The 20,996-nt window shown below is 44.2% G+C and overlaps 1 protein-coding gene across 1 annotated transcript in view; it reads left to right on the plus strand.

Annotated features, from left to right (window-relative positions):
- The window catches only part of DDX27 (DEAD-box helicase 27), a 63,807-nt gene that overhangs the window by 24,492 nt on the left and 18,319 nt on the right, over window positions 1–20,996 (plus strand). Inside the window, exons 7-16 of the mRNA XM_068262532.1 lie at window positions 1,847–1,952; window positions 4,092–4,265; window positions 7,169–7,319; window positions 9,422–9,521; window positions 16,177–16,318; window positions 17,328–17,481; window positions 17,568–17,649; window positions 19,117–19,294; window positions 19,776–19,882; window positions 20,014–20,110. Of these exons, the coding sequence (XP_068118633.1) occupies window positions 1,847–1,952; window positions 4,092–4,265; window positions 7,169–7,319; window positions 9,422–9,521; window positions 16,177–16,318; window positions 17,328–17,481; window positions 17,568–17,649; window positions 19,117–19,294; window positions 19,776–19,882; window positions 20,014–20,110 (1,291 nt within the window). The remainder of the gene's footprint in view (window positions 1–1,846; window positions 1,953–4,091; window positions 4,266–7,168; window positions 7,320–9,421; window positions 9,522–16,176; window positions 16,319–17,327; window positions 17,482–17,567; window positions 17,650–19,116; window positions 19,295–19,775; window positions 19,883–20,013; window positions 20,111–20,996) is intronic.

Raw genomic sequence — 20,996 nt, forward strand, 5'->3', positions numbered from 1 at the left:
GATGGCATTGCTCTGATCTATGGCATACGCACCAAAAAATTTCCACACCGCTGAGCCACCCTGGGGTGTAGGCACTATGGTGGTGTCAGCAGCTGACGTTGAAGGGCATGTTGGCTGGCTGTCCCTAGGTGGTGATACATGGTGTCGGACACTGCCACCAGCTGTTTCTGACGACGAGCTCCCCTGCTTCTTTCAGCAACTCGTCTCCCTCCTACTCCTCTCTGACTCCCCCTCTGAACTGTCCCCCTGTTCATCCACGCTATTGGGAACCCATGTGGCATCCGTATCATCATCAATCATCAAACACCTCCAAAACTGCACCAACAGCAGGTGCTTCATCCTCCTCCACACACGTTACATCCATAGTGTCGCCTAACTCAGACATATGAGGTGGTGTAACTTGCTTAGCGCCTTCATCTTGTTGTAACAATAATGGCTGTAAATCAGTGATTTCCCCACCAAATAACGCCTGCAAAGTGTCAAATGTAGCGGATGTGGTACTTGTAGTAGCGTTGGTGGCTGCGGAAGATGAGGTGTCCTGTGTTAAATAGTCAACCACGTCCTGACAATCTTGGGAGTTGATGGGACTTGCCTTCTTCTGAGCACTGTACTTGGGCACGACCTCGAACAGACCTGCCGGGTGGCCTGCCTCTGCCTGTTTTGTCCTTATCGGGAGGAGGGGAGGGGGGGGGGGGGATGAAGTGAAAGGTATGCACTGACTTGACTAATACAATGTGCAGGTGCAGTGAAAGGTATGTAGTGACTGGTATTACAATACAATGTGCAGCTGTCACACAGGTGCAGGTAACAGGTATGCACGGACTGGTATACTAAACAGCGTATACACACAGGTGCAGTGAACAGGTATGCAGGGATTGGTATTACAAATGTGCAGCTGTCACACACAGGCACTGTGAACAGGTACAGTGGCTGGTGGTGTATTACACTGCTTGTGCTCACGTAGGTGCACTGAACAGGTTACAGGTATGCACTGCAGTGATTGGTATTACAAATGTGCAGCTGCCTGACACACACACACACACACACACACACACACGCGCACCGTGAACAGGTGCAATGACTGGTGGTATTAACAATGCGTGCGCTCACGTAGGTGTAGGTAGGTGCACTGGCCAGTGAACAGGTGCAGTGATTGGGATTACAAATGTGCAGCTGCCTGTCACACACAGGTAGTCACTCACTGAATGCGCTGGACCTGGCAGTGGCACAGTAGGAATTACCACCAAGGGGCGAAAGGCCAGCTGCAACTGACTGACAGGGATATATATATATATATATATATATATCTATATCTATATATATATATATATATATATATATATATATCTATATATATATATATATATATATATATATATCACATATTTTTTTTCAGCCTTCTCATTTAGCACTGATCACTTTACTATACACTATATTCTTTAGGTGAGGAGTGAGGGTGGATTTTTTTATCTATATATTATATATGTTAATAGATACCTTTTATGCATTATTATGGATCCTGGCACTGCGTTGTTTTTAATATTGATTTTATTTTGCAATTGTGTGATTACCAATAAAGCTCTTTGATATATTTTTGACATAATATTGTGGTGCGGTGCTTATTGGGGGATTTTTCTTTTGTTGCTATATAGGTTTGCTTATATATCCCCTTTCTGCACACTTTGTGTTTATTCTTAATTATTCAAATTGAGCTAGCATTATTCTTAAACTGGTGCTACCCGTTGTTCTTTTGATTTATGCAGCCTCCATATTTTTCTCGGTTCAGGTGTGCCTTAAATCCACCATTGTTGAGAACATTTTTTTTAACATGCCATTTCTGTTCCAGGCAATATCTGCTCTTGGCTTCACACAGCCCACACCTATCCAGAAGGCCTGCATCCCTGTGGGGTTACTGGGAAGAGACGTCTGTGCCTGTGCTGCTACTGGGACAGGTGAGGGAGGAGCTTCTCATTCTGTTGTTTCACATCCCCCTGCATGTGGAAATGTTTTGCATATTTGCTAGCCTTAATAAAACTGAAATACCTGTTTTTTTCTGCATATGGCAAGGTTTAATTACCAATATTTCTCATCCTGTCATCTTCTGTATAACCGCTTACATCACATGTGGTGTTTCACATTATGTATGCTGTTAAATAAATATTAAGTGTACATAACAGGATTGTCACAAATCTGAAATGTCCATTCCGTTATATCAGATACAAAGGAGAAACATGAAGTTAAAATATTATACATATTGCTTCCAGTATTGATGCAATATATCAATATAGTCTATATATCTGGCAAAGAATAATAATAATAATAAAACAAAATTTTAAACAAATGGCAAACAGGAACAGTCATGTATATAAAGATCAAAGTATGACCAGAGAGGACGCTGATTTCTCTAGTCGGCAGTAGACAAAACCTAAACATACTTATCAGAAACATAGCTAAACCGTGCACTGTCCACGAAAATCTGAATAAACTCTGACTCAAGTGATGAATATTATATAGAGTTGGATGTAAGAAGATGATTTATCTGTCAAGCCTTTGTGTTATACTGGTCTGCAACCAATTATATCTGTTAACCTCCCTGGCGTTATGATTATTTCCAGATTTAGAGTCTAAAAGCCGTGAATTTTTTTAATCACAAGCTTTTAGACCCTAAATACAAGAAAATAAACCTATCACGGAGAGATCTGCAGCAGCTCCTGCATATAATTCACTCAGGCACGTCATTACCACTCTGAGCTGTGGATTTCCATCCCAAACCTGACTCAGGATTACCACTAAGGAGGTTTTCATTCTTTTACAAAAAGTTGAAAAAACCTCAAACCTTTTGAAACAGAATGTAAGAAGAAACTCACATGATGAGACACCATAGCCAGCTTAACCCTCTACAGTAAGTGGACTTTCCATCCATACTGTCCAGACTTTGAGGAATTTAGAGAGGCACCCCCTATTTTTTTTTATAAGTGAGGTGTTCCAATGACAAATTAGAGTTGACAGGGCTCTTCCTTTTGTTAGCAAAATAGCAGACTTTCAATAGTAAGGCCCTATGTGTTTTAGACCACAATTCTTCATCTAACACCCCTAGAAGGGCTATCTGAGGTGAAGGATTAATTAGAATGTCAACATTTTGAGACAGGAGGATAAGGACCTAATTCCAAAAATTACAAACTTTCAGGCAGGTGCAGATCATCCTATACAATAAAATGTAACTGTCCCTACGTCATCCACTTTCCCTGTCTGTCCGTCCGAAGTTGTTTTTGTACTGTGCATGTGCGCAGTACAGAAAGCCGTTGGGACGGGAGGTAAGGCCAGGAAGCAGGGCGGGCGTGTACGCGGGCGCTCGCGTACGGCGAGCAGGCGCGGTTAAATCACTACCTAGAGCCTGTTTTTAAACGGGCTTAGGTAGCCTAGTTTGGAAATAATTTGCCGCAAATAACTTACATCTAGGACATCTATCTGCCTTACAACCTTTAATTTTGAGAAAGCGTTGAGGGGTTAGAAAAGTCTGGTGGATTAAAAAGGTCTGTATTAATCTGTCATTAGCTGCTACAGATGCTCTTAAGCAAGACTCCAAACATCCTCCCAATCTTCATTAGTTAGTCCTGGAATCATTGCCACCCATTTGTCAAAGGATTCATCAGTTCCCAGTTTAACATTGACTGCATAGGAGTACAGCGTGAATATCCGTCCCGCCGCGCCCTGTGTTTTAAAGATACCAAGCAAAGGAAACGCTGAGATAACCACGCTGAGTCTGGCAAACTGAGAGCTCAAAGCATGTCTCAGTTGGAGATATCTATAAAAACCTACTCTTGGAATGTCAAACTCAGAATCCGAATCAATTGCTCAAATTATTTTGAGCAATTGATCTCCATCAGATCTCCATTAGAATATACACGTTCAAGGTTACAAATCCCCAATGTACTCCACCGGTCAACCTGGTGTACTCAAGAAGTTCCTGAAGAGCAGGATTATACCATTAGGGGGTTTCAGGAATAATGTCTATGAATGAAGCAAGTTTCTTGATTGGAGTCCATGTAACCTATTTACTCAATGAAGTTGTCATTTATTTTGCCTGGCAGGTAAAACGGCTGCATTCATGCTTCCAGTTCTGGAGCGTCTCATTTACAAGCCCCTGGAGGCTGCGGTCACCAGAGTGCTTGTTTTGGTACCCACACGTGAGCTTGGCATCCAAGTGCATACGGTCACTAAGCAGCTGGCCCAGTTCACAGAGGTCACATGCTGCTTGACTGTGGGTAAGTGCAGGGCATTGTTTAGAAGATGTGAATTTGTTTTTTTACCTCACATTGCATAAAATGATAGGGAACGTTTTGGATTTCATTTCTGTTACTTCAAGTTTCCTTTAAACCACATATAGAGCTTCTTCTGGTACAGTCTTGCACACATACATGGCTTGTGTATATACAGAATGTGGGTGTGGTGGGTTTCCAGATCTTCCTGTTCTTCCTGCCAGTGCACTGTGACAGAGGCCGGGTAATGGTTATGTCAAGACTGTCTGTCTGCACTCATCTTCAGGGACCTGCTAGGGCTCATACGGACCCTCTGTTTTTAGAAAACGAAAAGCAGCAGGATTGGATGAAAGGTTTTAGACACAAGACCAGACACAGAACATTTACAGTGTATAGCGCTTTTCTCCTGGTGGACTCCAAGCACCAGAGCTGCAGCCACTAGGGCACGCTCAGTAGACAGTAGCAGTGTTAGGTAGTCTTGCTTGATTCTTACTAATTAAGTGCTGGCTTACTGAAGCAGGATTTTAGCGTTCTTACTAATTAGGTGCTGGCTTACTGAACCAGTTTTAGCGTTTAGATGATGCACCTAGTGCAGTTTAAATGTGCTTTAGCTAATTGTATCTAGCAACATGCTGCTTTACATTTTGCAGCCACTGTCTTTCAGCAGCTCTGGAAATCCTCAGATTTTCAATACCCAAAATTTTAAAAAATAATCTATTTGTGTAGTAAAATGTGAAGCCCATGTACATTTTATTCTTCCCAAGTAACAGAGGAAGACCTAAATATTCCATATAGGTGCCCACATTTTATTCTTCCCAAGTAACAGAGGAAGACCTAAACATTCCATATAGGTGCCCACTGCATTCTAGAGATGTGCTGCTGCATCATTACAGCAGCATTTCAGCCTCCCATGTTGACTTTCAATACCCTATTGTGACTTTTATTAAAGGCCTGGTGCTCGTGTCATTCACCGCCCCTTTCTGACTTGTTTCTCTGACTGGAGATTTAATAAATGGATAACCAGTAGATTTTTTAGTGTAGAGGGAATGTATTACTTGAAGTAATTCACAACTTGCCGACCCTACCCAGCCAATGGAACGGGACATGTTTTTTTTTTTTTTTTTTTACTATTGTTATTAAAGAGAGCCCATGATGGAAATCAGAGCCTTGAGGTGTCTGGAATCTCTGTAGGGTGGTTTAATCCCCCATTTTCCAGACATCTTGGTTCAACATAGTAGTTTTGATAAGATAACTGATATGTTGATATACTCTTCCTAGTTGAACATCTACTTACTGAAGAATTATAATAAAATGAGCCATTTTATAAGCACTCAGAAATCTAATTTAATCCAAATTCAATCTTACTGAAGTAAATAACACCTAGCTGAAGAATATTTAGACTCTACAATGACATAGAATTGCTTTCTTCATCGAATCTATTAAGAAATCCAAATATTATTGTAGACAGACCTACCTAATAGATGTTGTACTGTATTGTACTGAAAGTGTTATACTGATATAGACTATCATAAACTATGGTATGACTTATATTACTATGTAAACATTGTTCTTAAATCCTATTTTGCAACTGTGTATATCCGTATATTGTATGTATTTGTATACATACTGTGTGATGTTAAAGTTGACGCCTTTGCATATTATCATTGTTATTATGACTGTATATAATTTTGAAAATCCTTTTAATAAAAATTATTGAAACCAAAGAGAGCCCATGACATAATTAAGTACAAAAATCACATATTTTCCTAAGGAGAGGGAAGAGTCTGGATCCTAATGAGGTTTCCCTCGGTGTCCTCTGCCACTTGCCTAGACCCTCCTGCAGATCAGGGCCTCGCTCCTCTTCTCGCAGAAGTGCGGCCGTGTTCCAGCTTACTGCGCAAGCGCAACCATAATACAGCCGCGGCGGCCCTAATCAAATGCTGCAGATGGTGCGGTCCACCAATGCAGGAGGCAGGACACCGAAGGAAGCCACATTAAGATCCAGAGGCTTCCCTCTCCTTGAGAAAATATTTTCTTTTTGTACTTATTTACACCTCAGGTACACCTTAAGAAAAGTCTGCTTTTGTTCCCTAACAAATTGTTTATGGCAGTGAAACAATCCCTGATTCATTCAGCAGGTGGCACTTTATAAAATCTTGACTTGACCTTCTTAACCCTCCTGGTGGTAACCCCGACCTACACTCGGGGTAGCCGCCGCAGAGGATTTCTCTGCCGCGGGAGGGTTTTTTAAAAAATAAAAATAGTTTTATCCACTGTAGCTAGCAGTTTGTCAGCTAGCATTGCCCCCCAAGTCCTTCCACTCTCTATCGATCCCCCAGCGATCGCCGCCATTATACGTACCCCCCAGGGATTCCGCGATGGCGCAGCCTCTCTAATCAGCGCCAGGCTTCGCTATGGGGAGGATCGGGATTGCACATGACGTCGATGACGTCAGATGTCATGTCCGATCGTCGCCATAGCGGCGACTGAAGGACATTGGGGAGACTGCGGCTCTCGCGGGATCGTAAAGTATAGCGGCGGCGATCGGGGGGATCAGAAGGGTGCGGGGAGCCTTGAGGAACAATGGTAGCTAGCCTAGTGCTAGCTACCAAGGTTAAAACAACTTCAATTCAAAAAATCCCTCCAGGCTCTTCTCTCTAAAAACTCACAAGGTGCATTTCTCTCTGTTTTCCTTGTGTCCTACGCAAGAGTTCAGATCCACTTTAACTTGCAAATTGCAGTGGTGTGTTGGGGGGAGGGGGGGGGTGTTATGTCTCGTGTTTTGTAAGCAGGCAGATAATTTGCTATTTACACTGTAGTTTTGCTTTGGTTGACTTCTGTTTTCAGTATCTTGCACTGTGTGTGTATAAATATTCTTGGTCACTAAAGATTCTCCTAACAATCTCTAGGTGGTCTGGATGTGAAATCACAGGAGACTGCTTTACGAGCTGGCCCTGATATTCTTATTGCCACCCCTGGAAGACTTATAGATCACCTGCACAACTGCCCCTCATTCAGCCTCCATGCTATTGAGGTGCTGATCTTGGATGAAGCAGATAGGTAAGCATTTTGTACATGCTGCCAGTCTGCATTGCCAACTATGTTCATTGTTTGAGAAATAACAAGCTTATTATCAGACAACAGTGTTTATCTATTGCTTCCATGTTGAAATAAAAAATTATAGTGTGCTTATACATGTGTGCATGAAATATAGTATGGCACGGATCAGTTATGCAGTGTACTTGCATTACGAACATAAGCTTTAAAGAGACACTGTAACATCAAAAATATTCCCTGGGGGGTACTCACCTCGGGTGGTGGAAGCCTCGGGATCCTAATGAGGCTTCTCACGCCGTCCTCTGTCCCGCGGGTGTCTCGCTGCAGCCCTCCGAACAGCCGCCGACAGACCCGACTGTCAATTCAATATTTACCTTTGCAGGCTCCAGCGGGGGCGCTGTGGCTGCTTTCGGCTCCGAAGTAGACGGAAATACCCGATCTCAGTCGGGTCCGCTCTACTGCGCAGGTGCCGGAGACTTGCGCCTGCGCAGTAGAGCAGACCCGTCGGCGATCGGGTATTTCCGTGTACTTCGGAGCCGTCAGAGCGCCTGCGCAGGAGCCGGGAAGGTAAATATTGACGTCACCGCTGTTCGGAGGGCTGCAGCGAGACCCCTGAGGGACGGAGGACGGCGTGGGAAGCCTCATTAGGATCCTGAGGCTTCCCCCCCCCCCCCCCACCCGAGGTGAGTACCCCCAGGGGACGTTTTGACGTTACAGATTCTCTTTAAAATACAAAGATTGTCACCACTTTCTTCACATTAAAAACAGGGCTCCTTAGTAGTCTGTACACGTCGGTGCACATGCTCCGTGTGTGCTGATAAAAGCTGCATAAGGAGCACAGAGAATCAATATACAGCTGTAGAAGTAGAACGCTTTTTAAAACCACATTTTTATATGTGAAAATTTATGCTGATTGAAATATCTCGCCAAAGGGGGAATTTTATTGTTCAATTTTTCAAGCTACATGAATTGGCAAACAAAACTTGCATAATCCTGCATCAGCTTACCGTATTATTCAGAATATAAGATGCTCCGGACTATAAAACACACCTGGTTTAGAGGCCAAAAATCTAGGGGAAAAAAAATCATAAACCTGTTGCCTCTATGGGTCAGGGGCATCTTACGGATTCTAATCTACGCTACACTACACTAACCTCTGCTGCCCCACCAACTATGCTGCATTACATGCTACGCTACACTACCACTGCAAGCTGTCACCTTTTCCTGCTGTCGCGCTCCTCTTCCCCTCTTCTCACTGCAGTCCTGCTGCTGCACACACGCTCCTCCTCTCCTGCAGCTTTTGATATCCTGTACACTGCGGTCTTCTGCTGCTATATAGCTTTGGTCCTCCGTACTTCCTGGTGTGCTCCTACTTCCTAATTAGTGGTTCCCTGTGTGACCACAGTGGAACACGTGCGCCATACATCATGCATGATCCGGATGCATGTGCGCCGCTGTGATCATGCAGGGAACTACTAATCAGGAAGTAGGAGCCAACCGGGAAGTACAAAGGACCGAAGCTGTATAGTGGCAGGCGGCAGCCGTGTACGGGATCTTGGAAGTTGCAGGAGAAGAGGAAAGCGTGTGCAGCAGCAGGGCGAGAGCGAGGGAGAGAGGAGCGTGGCAGCAGGATGCGGTAAGTATATTCTGGCGGTAGGATGCCGTACCGTATAGTCTCAATCCAAAATGCACCCACTTTCCCTCCAGTTTTGGGGAAGAAAAAAGTGTCTTGTATTCTTAAAAATATGGTATTTGCATCCTATTGACTATTTCTATTAGAGAGTAGAGATAAAGGGATCCTAAGATGAAAATGATATTGAGGCGGCCATATTTATTTCCTTTTAAACAATACCAGTTGCCTGGCAGTCCTGGCATCAGTAGTGTCTGAATCACACACCTGAAACAAGCAAGTGGCTAATTCAGTCAGTGAAGCTGATCTGCATGTATCTTGCAGTACAGCTGATAGTAATGAGAGGGCAGCGCCACCTGCTGACGCTATGATACTGAAAGAAAATAGAGGAGAGGCCGGGGACCCCCTGGCCTAATAATGAAATAAATGGCATGTCGGGATAGATAACTGATTGTGTTGTGACTTCTCTTTGCAGGATGCTGGATGAGTACTTTGAAGAACAGATGAAAGAAATCATCACTCAGTGTTCTCAGCAGCGGCAGACACTGCTTTTCTCGGCTACTATGTCTGAGGAGGTAACAAATTTATGTCTGCTTCAATTGTGTCTTAAAGGAATACTTAAGGCAAAAAAAAAAAAATGACATTTACTCACCTGGGGCATCCCTCAGCCCCCCGAAGCTGGATGGTGCCCTCGCAGCCCCGCTCCGATCGTCCTGTCCCCGCCGGCGGCTACTTCCGGTTCGGCGACAGCCGCCGACAGGCTGGGAACGCGGCTGATTTTCCGCGTTACCAGCCGCTGCTATCACCCTCTATGCTGCTATAGCGTCTATATATACGCTATAGCAGCATAGAGGGTGATAGCAGCGGCTGGGAACGCGGAAAATCAGCCGCGTTCCCAGCCTGTCGGCGGCTGTCGCCGAACCGGAAGTAGCCGCCGGCGGGGACAGGACGGTCGGAGCGGGGCTGCGAGGGCACCATCCAGCTTCGGGGGGCTGAGGGATGCCCCAGGTGAGTAAATGTCATTTTTTTTTTTTTTGCCTTAAGTATTCCTTTAAGACATCATTTTGAAGTATTGTAAAAAATTTAGTAGATTTTGCTAAATATCTTCTGACAATTCAGATATAGATCATTTCAGTGTGATAAGTAGTGATAAAGTTATTAATGAATGGGAGTTGAAAGTTGCTCGGATGCATAAGGTGAAACAACACTGAAGGCTGAAGTGGTTAATTAGAAAAAAAATATTAAAAATTGTTTTAAATTTATTTTTCTTTGCAGAATTAATTCAAAATATTCTTTTTAAATACATATAAAAAATTGTGAGGCTTAACTACCTGCGGGCCGGCGTAGTTGAAATCTACGGCGGGCAGGGGGCGCTGCGGTTCTGACCGGACATAAACTCTACGTCCCATTCACCGCGTGCCCCCCGCCCGTCCCCACTGCGCTGTCCGCTCTGTCTCCACCGCAATCAGCTGCCCTGCCGCCTCTATGACGGCAGAGCACTGTGAGCCGGGCAGGAGCCGTTTTCATTGGCTCCTGGCCCTGTCATTTATGTAAGCTGTTCCCATTGGCTTACATGGAGTGACAGGGTCAGGAGCCAATGAAAGCGACTCCTGACCGGCGCACAGCGCTCTGCCGTCATAGCGACTGCAGAGATAGCAGCCTGCGGTGGGGACAGAGTGACGGAAGCGGCGGATTTTAGCGGCGATTCGTCGTGAAGCGGCGGTTTACTGTACCAGCACCCTCTGGTCCTTAAAGGGAACCTTAACCGGCGGGGAAAAAAAATCACTTACCTGGGGGCTTTCCCAAGCCTCCTGCAGCCGTCCGGTGCCCGCGCCGGTCCTTTGGTGCCCTCCGGTCTCCCTCCGCCGCTAAGTTTCGTTTTCGGACGACTGACAGTCGTCCTCGGGCCTCTTCCGCATTCCTCGTCGTAAACTGCAGTAAAGCGCGTCCGCATGACGCCAAACGCGTCATGCGGACGCACTTTACTGCAGTTTACGACTAGAAATGCGGAAGTGGCCCGAGGACGACTGGCAGTCGTCCGAAAACGAAACTTAGCGGCGGAGGGAGACCGGAGGGCACCGAAGGACCGGCGCGGGCACCGGACGGCTGCAGGAGGCTTGGGAAAGCCCCCAGGTAAGTGATTTTTTTTTTTTTTCCCCGCCGGTTAAGGTTCCCTTTAAGGGGGCAGAGGGTGCTGGTACTCAAGTGGTTAAAGTGCACCTCCGGTGTAAAAATAAAATGTACAGGCAGCACAAGTTACAGAGTAGCAGGAAAACAATGTCTAAAAACTGACCACTTGTGCCATAAAATCCAGGTTTTTGTTGGTTAGCCACGCTCTCTTTCTGAAAAACTGCCAAGGCAATTTTCTGACTTTGCAAAGACTGCTAAGAGATTGTGTCTGGGAGGTGCCTTGTAGTGTGGCTTGAGAGATACTCGCTTCTACCTGTGTCACTGAGCCACATTGTCTCAGAAGGAAGAGGTGAAGAGAGAGAGAGTAGTGCAGTGCCAGCCACAGTGTGTTGCATTCCAGAGCTACCACAGTGCTTCCCTGCTGCTTAATGAAGAAGTTAGCCATTGCTGCTCTGGGTGTAAAAAAAAAAAAAAAAAAAAAAAAAAAAAAAGGGGGGAACAGTCATAGTTCCCTTTGTAATTTACAGTGCTGGTCCACTTTAACGGAGTACCCATCTGATTTTAATTTTAATAAGGCAGTACAAAGAGATAAAATGATGTGCAAAGTGTAATCAACATTCAGATTTTCTATATTGATGTAAGAATACAATCAAATAATTCTACAAACTACATGTGCCTTCAGGGCTGGAACCCACAGGAGCGCTTTTGGCAGCGTTTTGGCAGCGTTGCGATACGCTAGCACTTTGCCAAAATGCTGGGCCAATGTTAATGGATGGGGCAACTTCCACAGGAGCGTTTGCGTTTCCCAGAAACGCAAACGCAGGACGTGCAGCATTTTGGGAGCGTTAGCGCTTCAATGTAAAGTATTGAAACGCTCAGCGAAACCTAAACTGAGCGGTTTTGCTAGCGTTTTGCAATTCAGCACACTGTAACAAAATGAAAAATTATTCACATGACCAATCAGGATAAAAACGCAAAACGCTACGCAACTGCTGAGCAAAAAAATACAATGTTGCAAAACACAACCGCAAACGCGCATGAATCCGCTTGCAAACCGCTCAGACAAAACTCTAGCGGTAGCGTTTCGCGTGTGCTGTTTTCAGTGGGTTCCAGGCCTAAGAGCCCATTTAGGCCTTTGAACATGCTATTCAAGCAATCATATCAGTTCCATATAACATGTGAATGTGCCTTCATTGGCTGTTCATAGTTTGGCCTCTTGGTCTATAGGAGACTCTGAATTTTTTTTGTGTGACTATAAGCAAGGAGGGTTTTTTTTTTCTCTCTCCTTTAATCATTCACTCAGTCTGCAAACGTTGCATGAATAACTAGTTATGTGTTTTTTTTGTTTTTTTTTTATATGCACATGTTGTGATGTTCATGACTACTATTAATCTGGTATATGTGTTCAAAATTTCTTTTGGCTGCAAGTTTAGGCCATTGCACTGGTACTATGTTTTAAGCTGTCCCAGGGTTAGTTATGCAAACTACTGGGGCTCACTATATAGAATTATAAATTCTGCACTAAGATATGTTCATCTGAGTGGGTAAGGGAGGGCTAGCCACCTGAAGTACCTACTTAAAGTAAGTTTGGGATGAAGCTTCCTGATGTTGGGGACAGGGAGTGGGGTGGGTTGGGGCAACAGGGTTTTTTGTTATGGGGGTTTGGGTTGGCCTATCATTATATAAGCAGCAAACAATTTGAGAGGTTCAAACGTATCCTTAAAGCAACAGATATGGATGATATCATTCCATTGATGGATCATGGCTAATCTAAGGGTTGTCTCCTGGAATGTCAGGTGACTAAATGACTCCATTAAACGTAGACTAGTATTTGATTTCCTTAAAGAGACAAGCCAGGCTAAATTCCTTTTTTTAACTTGTACTTATGTTCATCAATATAACCCAAGCTAAATCGCAGCTATCCTGCGGCAAAACGAGGGGTTAATACCCCCCAAATCCCCTCTGTTTAGTCCAAGGAGCGCTTCCTGAATGAGGCAGAGCTAATGGCAGTAGCTCTGCCTCTCAGCACGTCAATCCCGACTGATCGCTGCCTCTCCCTGCCCCTCTCAATCTGCCTTCACAGAGAGGGGCGGGGGAGAGGCGGAGATCCGTGCGGCGATTGACGTGCATGGAGGCAGAGCTGCAGCCTTAAGCTCTGCCTCCATGAGCAGCAAAATCCACGACCAAGAAAGTCACGGATTTTGCAGGGGGGATTTGTGGGGTATTAACCCCTCGTTTTGCCACGGGATTGCGGCGATTTAGCTTGGGTTATAGTTATTAACATAAATACAAGTTAGAAAAGGGAATTTAGCCTGGCTTCAGTGTCTCTTTAAAGTATCCCCACATGTCATTTGTCTACAGGAAACACATCTCACAGGGGGGAGTTTTGTCCCTTAAAAAACCTTGGATCTCCAGCTACCATGTGGCCCATTTTTCAACCTTTTCAAGGGGCACAGCAATATTAATCAACAAGTCTTTCCCTGGTACAGTGTCTGCAGTGCAGGTGGATACTGCAGGTAGATTTACTGTGGTAACACTTAATGTGGAAGGTAGAAAATTGACTATAGTCTCAATATACAGTACGTTCCCCCTCCTTTTTAACGTCTCAGTGTTGGAAAGTTTGGCAGGTAAACTCCGCAATAATCTTGATACCCCCATATTGATAGCCTGTGACTTCAATGTTGTTATTGATCCCAGCAAAGATAGACTTACCAAAAGTTCTCGCTCATATCCTTCTTTCTTAGAATGGCTTTCAAAATACGATTTTATACGACACCCAAAGCGTATAGATTACTCATGTTTCTCAGATCAGTTCAAATCTATCATAGACATGTGTTTAGGGACTAAGGATCTATTGCCTTTAGTTGAAGAAGTGAAATACTTACCACATGGAATTTCTGATCATTCCCCAATGATTTGGGATTTGCGTTGCCTAGGCCCCAAACTGAATTATATATGGAGAATGGGTCCATAGTGGCTGGAGGATCAAATGGTGCATTTTACTTGTAAGGAAGCTATGGAGCACTATTGGGACAAAAATCTGGGATCTGCAGACTTGGGTATTTGTTGGGATGCCGGTAAGGCAGTACTGCGAGGAGTGTTTCACGCCTCGATGTCCATCATAAGACAAAATGATAAGGCTTCACAAGAACTAACAGAGTCCAAGGTTACCGAATGTAAAATAAATTTGATGTCTAACCCTAGCCAGGAATCCTATGGAGAATGGACTAAGGCTAGACGTATTCATGAATTATCACTTTTACAAAAGACGAAACGTAAAGAAATCATAGCCAGACAGAAAGAATTCGAATTTGGCAACAGATGCAGTAAAATGCTGGCTTATATGCTTCGCTCGGTTGAGGCTTCCACTGCTATACCCAGGATGTTTTTCTGGGTCTGGAGTGGAATGTACAACTTCCATTGAAATAACACATGCCTTCTACGAATTCTACTCTGATCTTTACACTAGTCGTTTGGGCCCCTGTCAAGACTCTGCTATTTCTTTCTTAAAGGATTTAGATCTTCCTTGCTTGGGTGAGGAGGCAAGGTTGGCTCTGGATGCACCCATCTCAGTTGATGAAATCGACTGTGCAATATCCTCTTTCAAAAAAGGCAAAACACCAGGGCATGATGGGATACCCATTGAATGGTATTATAGAAAGTAAGCGTCTATCGAGCTCCATATTAGCCAAAGTTTTTGCTCATTCCTTTGGGGGGGGGGAGGGGGAGGTGCACTTCCAGAGTCAATGTATGAAACCTTGATAATTCTATTACCTAAACCTTATAAAAACTTGGAATTATGTGTGTCATATACACATATTTCATTAATCAATTCAGACGCCAAAATGTTGGCAAAGGTTCTGGCAAACAGGTTGATTGCATAGATTTCATCACTGGTACATGAAGACCAGACAGGTTTTATACCTGCTAGTTCAACCAAACTGAATATTAGAAGACTTCTTACAAATATTCAATATCCCCACACGAACGCAGGCTCTAGAGTTATCTTATCCTTGGACACTCGCAAAGCCTTCGACTCAGTAGAATGGTCATACCTACAGGTAGTACTATCTAAGCTAGGTTTTGGCGCCAACTTAAAAAGTGGTTCCAAATTTTATATGCTACTCCTAAGGGCTCGGATACGGGTAAACTCCAATATCTCAGATTCCTTTGTTATCCAGAGAGGGAGAAGGCAGGGATGTCCCTTCTCACCCTTGCTCTCCTCTTTAGCCATGGAACCGTTGGCAGAATTTATTAGGACCTCTACAAATCTTGTAGGCTTAAAAATTTGTCATATGGAGGAACGTATATCGTTATATGCGGATGACGTTTTGTTATATTTGGCTGATCCTGGCCCATCTCTTGAAGAGGTGTTCAAAATATATGAAAATTTTGGTAATGTTTCTGGCCTTAGAGTAAATTAATCTAAGTCTGCCCTGTTACCTCTGGATGACAATGCTAGGCATCATATCCATCCATCTTCAAAATTAGAAATAGTGGACTCGGTCTTAGGTCCACTAGTCATTGTTATACATCTATGAGATAAACAGGGTTAAGAACAGATTGTTAATTGACTTCTTTATCTGCTACATATTGTTGAACCTTGCTGTAATGCTATTAAAATGATGGGCCTGGGGTTCTCTTTTGTGGGTGGTGGGTAGGGGGAACATTTTTATTTTCGTGTTATGTCTATTTAAAAAATTTCAATAAAAATTCTCTTTTAATAAAAAAAATTAGGCCCCTGTAGCTGAAAATCCTGAGTTAATCACAGGAAACAAAGCGGCTGGATTAAGTATGTTCTTTTCAGTCTCTGTGGGTGTGGTTACATCCTGTACTGTGTCATCCCACTGTTAAGACTGCAAGGAGAGAGGAACAGTCTGAATCTCTGAGAAGACTGCAGCCTGTGGCACGGGAAGATATGTGTACTGGCTGGGTAGTTCATTTGTATATAATTCAATTCTAATGAGCTTCTGTTTAAAGCAGCATTTATATAATTGTCACTAGCTGGTTGGGAAGCTGGTAAATTAAACACTGGGTTATTTAGCACTAAGAACAACCCTGACTGTACTGGATAGTACTAATGATTATATTGATCCACAGGTTCAGGATTTGGCTGCAGTGTCTCTCCGTAATCCAGTGCGGGTCTTTGTAAATAGTAACACAGATGTCGCCCCTTTCCTGCGTCAGGAATTTGTTAGGATACGACCAAACCGTGAAGGTGATCGGGAAGCTATTGTTTGTGGTAAGTGAATATTTTAGAAATTAACAGATTGTGTGCGCAATTAAATCAGTAGCTTAATTCTTTCATTTGATTACCCAAGAACCAGCTCTGAGCATGATTCCAAATATATCATGATAGCTTCATAAAAATTAAGTCAGTTACCTCGATAGAGGGACTTTCTGTTTAGCTTACAGTTTAACTGTGCACTTCTGTTCATGGGTGAGCATGGCCGCACTTCTCAGGCACAGGGCGACTCGGGAATGCACAATGATATGGAGCTGCTCCAGTTCGGTGGAAAAAGCCGAACCCAAGCAGCTCCATGCTACTGCGCTGGTGTGACCTGTTTTTTTCCCGAATGCAGTGTAGTCGCGCTCCTGTCTATAAGCCCTTGTTTAGAAGCTTCGGGGGTTCCCAACACTGGAATGGTGAGGTGGAGGGGGATAGCAGAGCCTCTGGATTACCTAGAGGTTTTTCTCTACTGAGGTATCTATTTGCGATCCATGGCAATTTGCTACTCGGTCACTTTGGTGCAGGGTGAGCTGAATGATGGTTCACCCTGCTGCCGGTGAAATTCCAAGCAGCGATGATTACTATTTTCCCTCCGAGTAGCAACTGAAAGGGAGAAGCAATTCAGGGTCTAGCAATCACCGGAACCCTGAAGTACTGATGTGCTTCCTGCGCACTATAGTATTGTGTCTATAGCTGAGCCCAATTCAGATGCTATGTGAAGCCCTGCCTCAATCCATTTGGGCCACTTTTGTCCCTATAGGTACACTTTTAAACTGTTCTTTCCACCATGAAGAACCTGCCATTGCAAAGTGTTCACTTCAGATCTTTAGAAGACCTGTCCTAAATAATCATTTGCCCAGTTATTTAAGTCCTTTTTGTCACATGCACCTTGTCCCTACAAAGATATTTCTAAAGGCTGGTAAATGTCTGACCAACAATCTTTACTGAACCATTAAATTAAGCCCTGATGATGATTATGGCTGTGTTAATTACTGTGACTTCTTCACCATTATTATTCCAGCACTTCTGACCCGCACTTTCCAGGACCACGTTATGCTCTTTACACAGACCAAGAAGCAGGCCCATCGCATGCACATCCTATTAGGTTTGATGGGTCTGCGGGTTGGTGAACTCCATGGAAATCTCTCCCAGACTCAACGACTGGAGGCCCTCAGGTAAGGGGAATTCTCCTTTTAGATGTAATCTGTACAGTAAACCACTGGGAACAGGTCCAACAACCTTTCTTTTTTGTTTTCCCCAGACGATTTAAAGATGAACAGATTGATATCTTGGTGGCTACTGATGTGGCAGCTCGAGGATTGGATATTCAAGGTGTTAAAACGGTTAGTCTAATAACTACGATATAGTCACTGTGTTAGGATATTTGCTTAATACAGCTTTGTCAAGTTGTTAAGTTTGACAGAAGTAAACGATAAATACCCTTTAAAGTGAGTCTGAAGGCAAAAAAATACCCAGATACTTACCTAAGGAGAGGGAAGGCTCTGGGTCCTACAGAGCCTTCCCGTTCGTCTCCTGGTCCCCTCATTACAGCGCTAACTCCCCCGTTAGTAGTCTAAAACCGACTGCTCTCTTCCGCTGTGGGAGGCTTTAGACGTCTTCGGGAGCCCGAGTGCTCCCGAAGACGGGCCACTCTGTGCTGCACATGCCCGAGCACACTCACTTGCGCACGCGCAATACACGCTGTCTGTCTTTGGGAGCACTCTGGCTCCCTAAGATTTGCAAAGCCTCCTGCGGTGGGAGATTTGAATGGGGGAGCCAGCGCTGGAACGAGATGACCATGAGAGGAACGGGAAGGCTCCCTCTCCTTAGGTAAGTTTTATGTTTTTTTTTTTTTTTTTTGCCTTTAACTCCCTTTAAAGGATGCCATGCATGGACAGCGTATGGCAATATTACCATTACTTCCACCAGTATTTGCGCCTATCCCGAACAAACAGCCGCTAGTGCGCCTGCGCAGGATCGCGGAGAGGTAAATTAAATCACCGCTTGTCGGGAGGTTTAGGGGGAGCCAGCACTGGATTCCGACAAGCTTCTAAGCTCGGGGAAGCCTCATTGGGACCCTGAGGCTTCCCCCTCCCGAGCTAAGTATCCCCCAGAGCGTTTTATTTTTTAGTTACAGAGTCTCTTTAAGCCTCTGGGGCCTTTCACGCTAATGCAGCACAGTATTTTACCGCATTCCGACCGCAGGGCAATGTAAGTCTGTGCTTTAAATCACATTGCCTGCGGTGCTCTGCGCTGTAAGTCCCACTATCTAACGCGAGCGCATACCTGTGTTACCGTGCGGTCACCTGTGGCGATCTGCGGCAGACCGGACGTCACGTAAGTCTATGGTAACGTGTGTAGTTAACAAACCTGACGCAGTTTTCCGCTTCCTGCATGCGTGAAAGCGTATTTTAGCAATACGCTTCCACGTACATCATCGATTTGCCAACCGGAAGTGAGTGGCATTTCCTGCTTGGCTGGATTACAGACAGGGATTAAGCCGTACTAATGCGGTAATCCCCAAAGGCCTATTTTTGGCAATGCGATGTGGCCCCTGGGCCGCACAGCTAAAACCAACCAGTAGTCTGAACCCGGCCTCTGTGTTTACTGTATGGAGAGCTCTCCTGCAGTCTATTCACAGTTGCTGTTGAGAACTAATTAGACATTTTGATCCAGGTATACAAACAGAACACAAAAGTGAATGTCTTCAGCAACTATATGTGGTATAAAGACTTTTCAATGTGTGCTGTAAACCGTTCAGATCCACCTTAAGAGGGCAGCTTTTATTAATCATCTGTTTTGACATTTAGGTCATAAATCTGACTATGCCTGCCACAATGAAGCACTACGTTCACAGAGTTGGTCGCACAGCTCGTGCTGGTAAGGCCGGTCGATCTGTGTCTCTGGTTGGCGAGGAGGAACGAAAGATACTTAAGGATATTGTAAAGAAAGCCCAGGCTCCTGTGAAGGCCAGAATCCTCCCACAAGGTGAGAGTGGTGGATGGAGCTGTATGGTGAGATGTCAGTCTTCTGTTATATGTAAAGCTACTTACCCATGTCGCGATTGTGCAAGACCTTTTTCCCGCGACCGGCGGTGGTTGTTTTGTTGCGTGAAGAGCGATTAATTTGTGGGTACGTGTGCACGATTAAGCTAACGACATTTTGCCACACATGGCAATTGCGACTGTCACGGTGCATTAGATGCTTAAGATCCCCGACTACTCCTGCACAAAGAGCCACGATTGTTGGAAATCTTGTTCTTGCCCATCATGTACCGTTGTGTGTTCCCATGGCTAGGAAGATGGATTGGAGAATGGTCATTCGTTGGGTTGCTTCGCTGAGGATTCCTCAATCCATCTTCCATTAAGTACGGGCATTTATATAGTGTATGACTCTAGCGTTGAACAATTAGAGGACATTGAGATAAACTCTGATATTCTATGTGACTGTGTTGATCTCTCGCTCTCAGATGTAATCTCCAAGTTTCGTGAAAAGATAACCAACATGGAAAAGGAGATTTATGCAGTGCTACAGCTGGAGAAGGAGGAGAAAGAGATGCAGAAATCAGAGTCTCAGGTGAGAAATTCTCACCTCACTGAGAATTTGGCTTGTACTAAACATATACTCAGATATGTAGTGGACAGCTCCAAAGTAGTTTCCTAGCGTATGAACATGAAAGTTATCTAATTTTTTATTTATTTTTTTAGATCAGCGCAGCACAGAAGAAGCTGCAGAACGGAAAGGAAGAGCAATCTCAAGAGAGGAGCTGGTTTCAAACTAAGGAAGAAAGAAAAAAAGAGAGATGTAAGTGCTTCAAGTGACATTAGTAGTGGCACAAGTGTGTCAAGACCACTTCAGCTATTTTGAGCTTCTGTGTAAGTTACCTGAACTGGGTCCTACAAGCTAAACTAAAGAAGCCTCTTGTTCTTGACCTCTCTATGAAGATTTATCAGTCTGTTGGTTTCAAGTAAAGCAGGGGGGTATGCAGTAGGTATTTAACGAAGCTCACACTTGATTATAAACCACTTTAAAATATTTCAATTCCAGGTGCTCAGTACCCTTTTGGAAAGATAGCATTTCTATGGAATAAACCTTAGGTGTGAAAATGGCTCGGAAGACCCAATCGATCTTTATCCTGCCCACCGGCAATGTAAAATGGACTAATAACTCTTGCAAATTTTTGCCCCAACACACACAGATATTTGCAATTATTTGCGAAGCCCAGCCTGCACACCAGTCCAGCAATGCACTCTTTTGCTAAACAAAGTTGTGCTGCTGCTAGAATAACAAGGATTCTATGGTGGCATTATAAAGCAAGAGCTTAGCATTATTAATATTTAGGAGAAAGCCTTAATGATTTTGGATTATTTATTAAAAGGAATCCCTTGCATATAAAATAATTCATAGTATAAGTTAAACAGGATTAAATGGAAAAATAAGCATTATTCATCAGGCCTTCCAGTCATTAGCATTTTTAAAAATAAACCATAGGTGTACAATCATGCTTAAAGAGAACCTGAGATGAAACCAACCAAAAAATTCATACATACATGGGACTTCGTCCAGCTCCCTTGGCGCCATCCTCTGCCTCCTGGGTCCTCCGTAAGGGCTACCAGTAACTTCAGAAGTCGGGCTTATGGTGCATGCGCCACCCGGCCACGCGTGCGCCCGCGGCCGCACTGTGCATGTG

The sequence above is a fragment of the Hyperolius riggenbachi genome, chromosome 12 (genome assembly GCF_040937935.1).
Source record: "Hyperolius riggenbachi isolate aHypRig1 chromosome 12, aHypRig1.pri, whole genome shotgun sequence".
NCBI lineage: Eukaryota > Metazoa > Chordata > Amphibia > Anura > Hyperoliidae > Hyperolius > Hyperolius riggenbachi.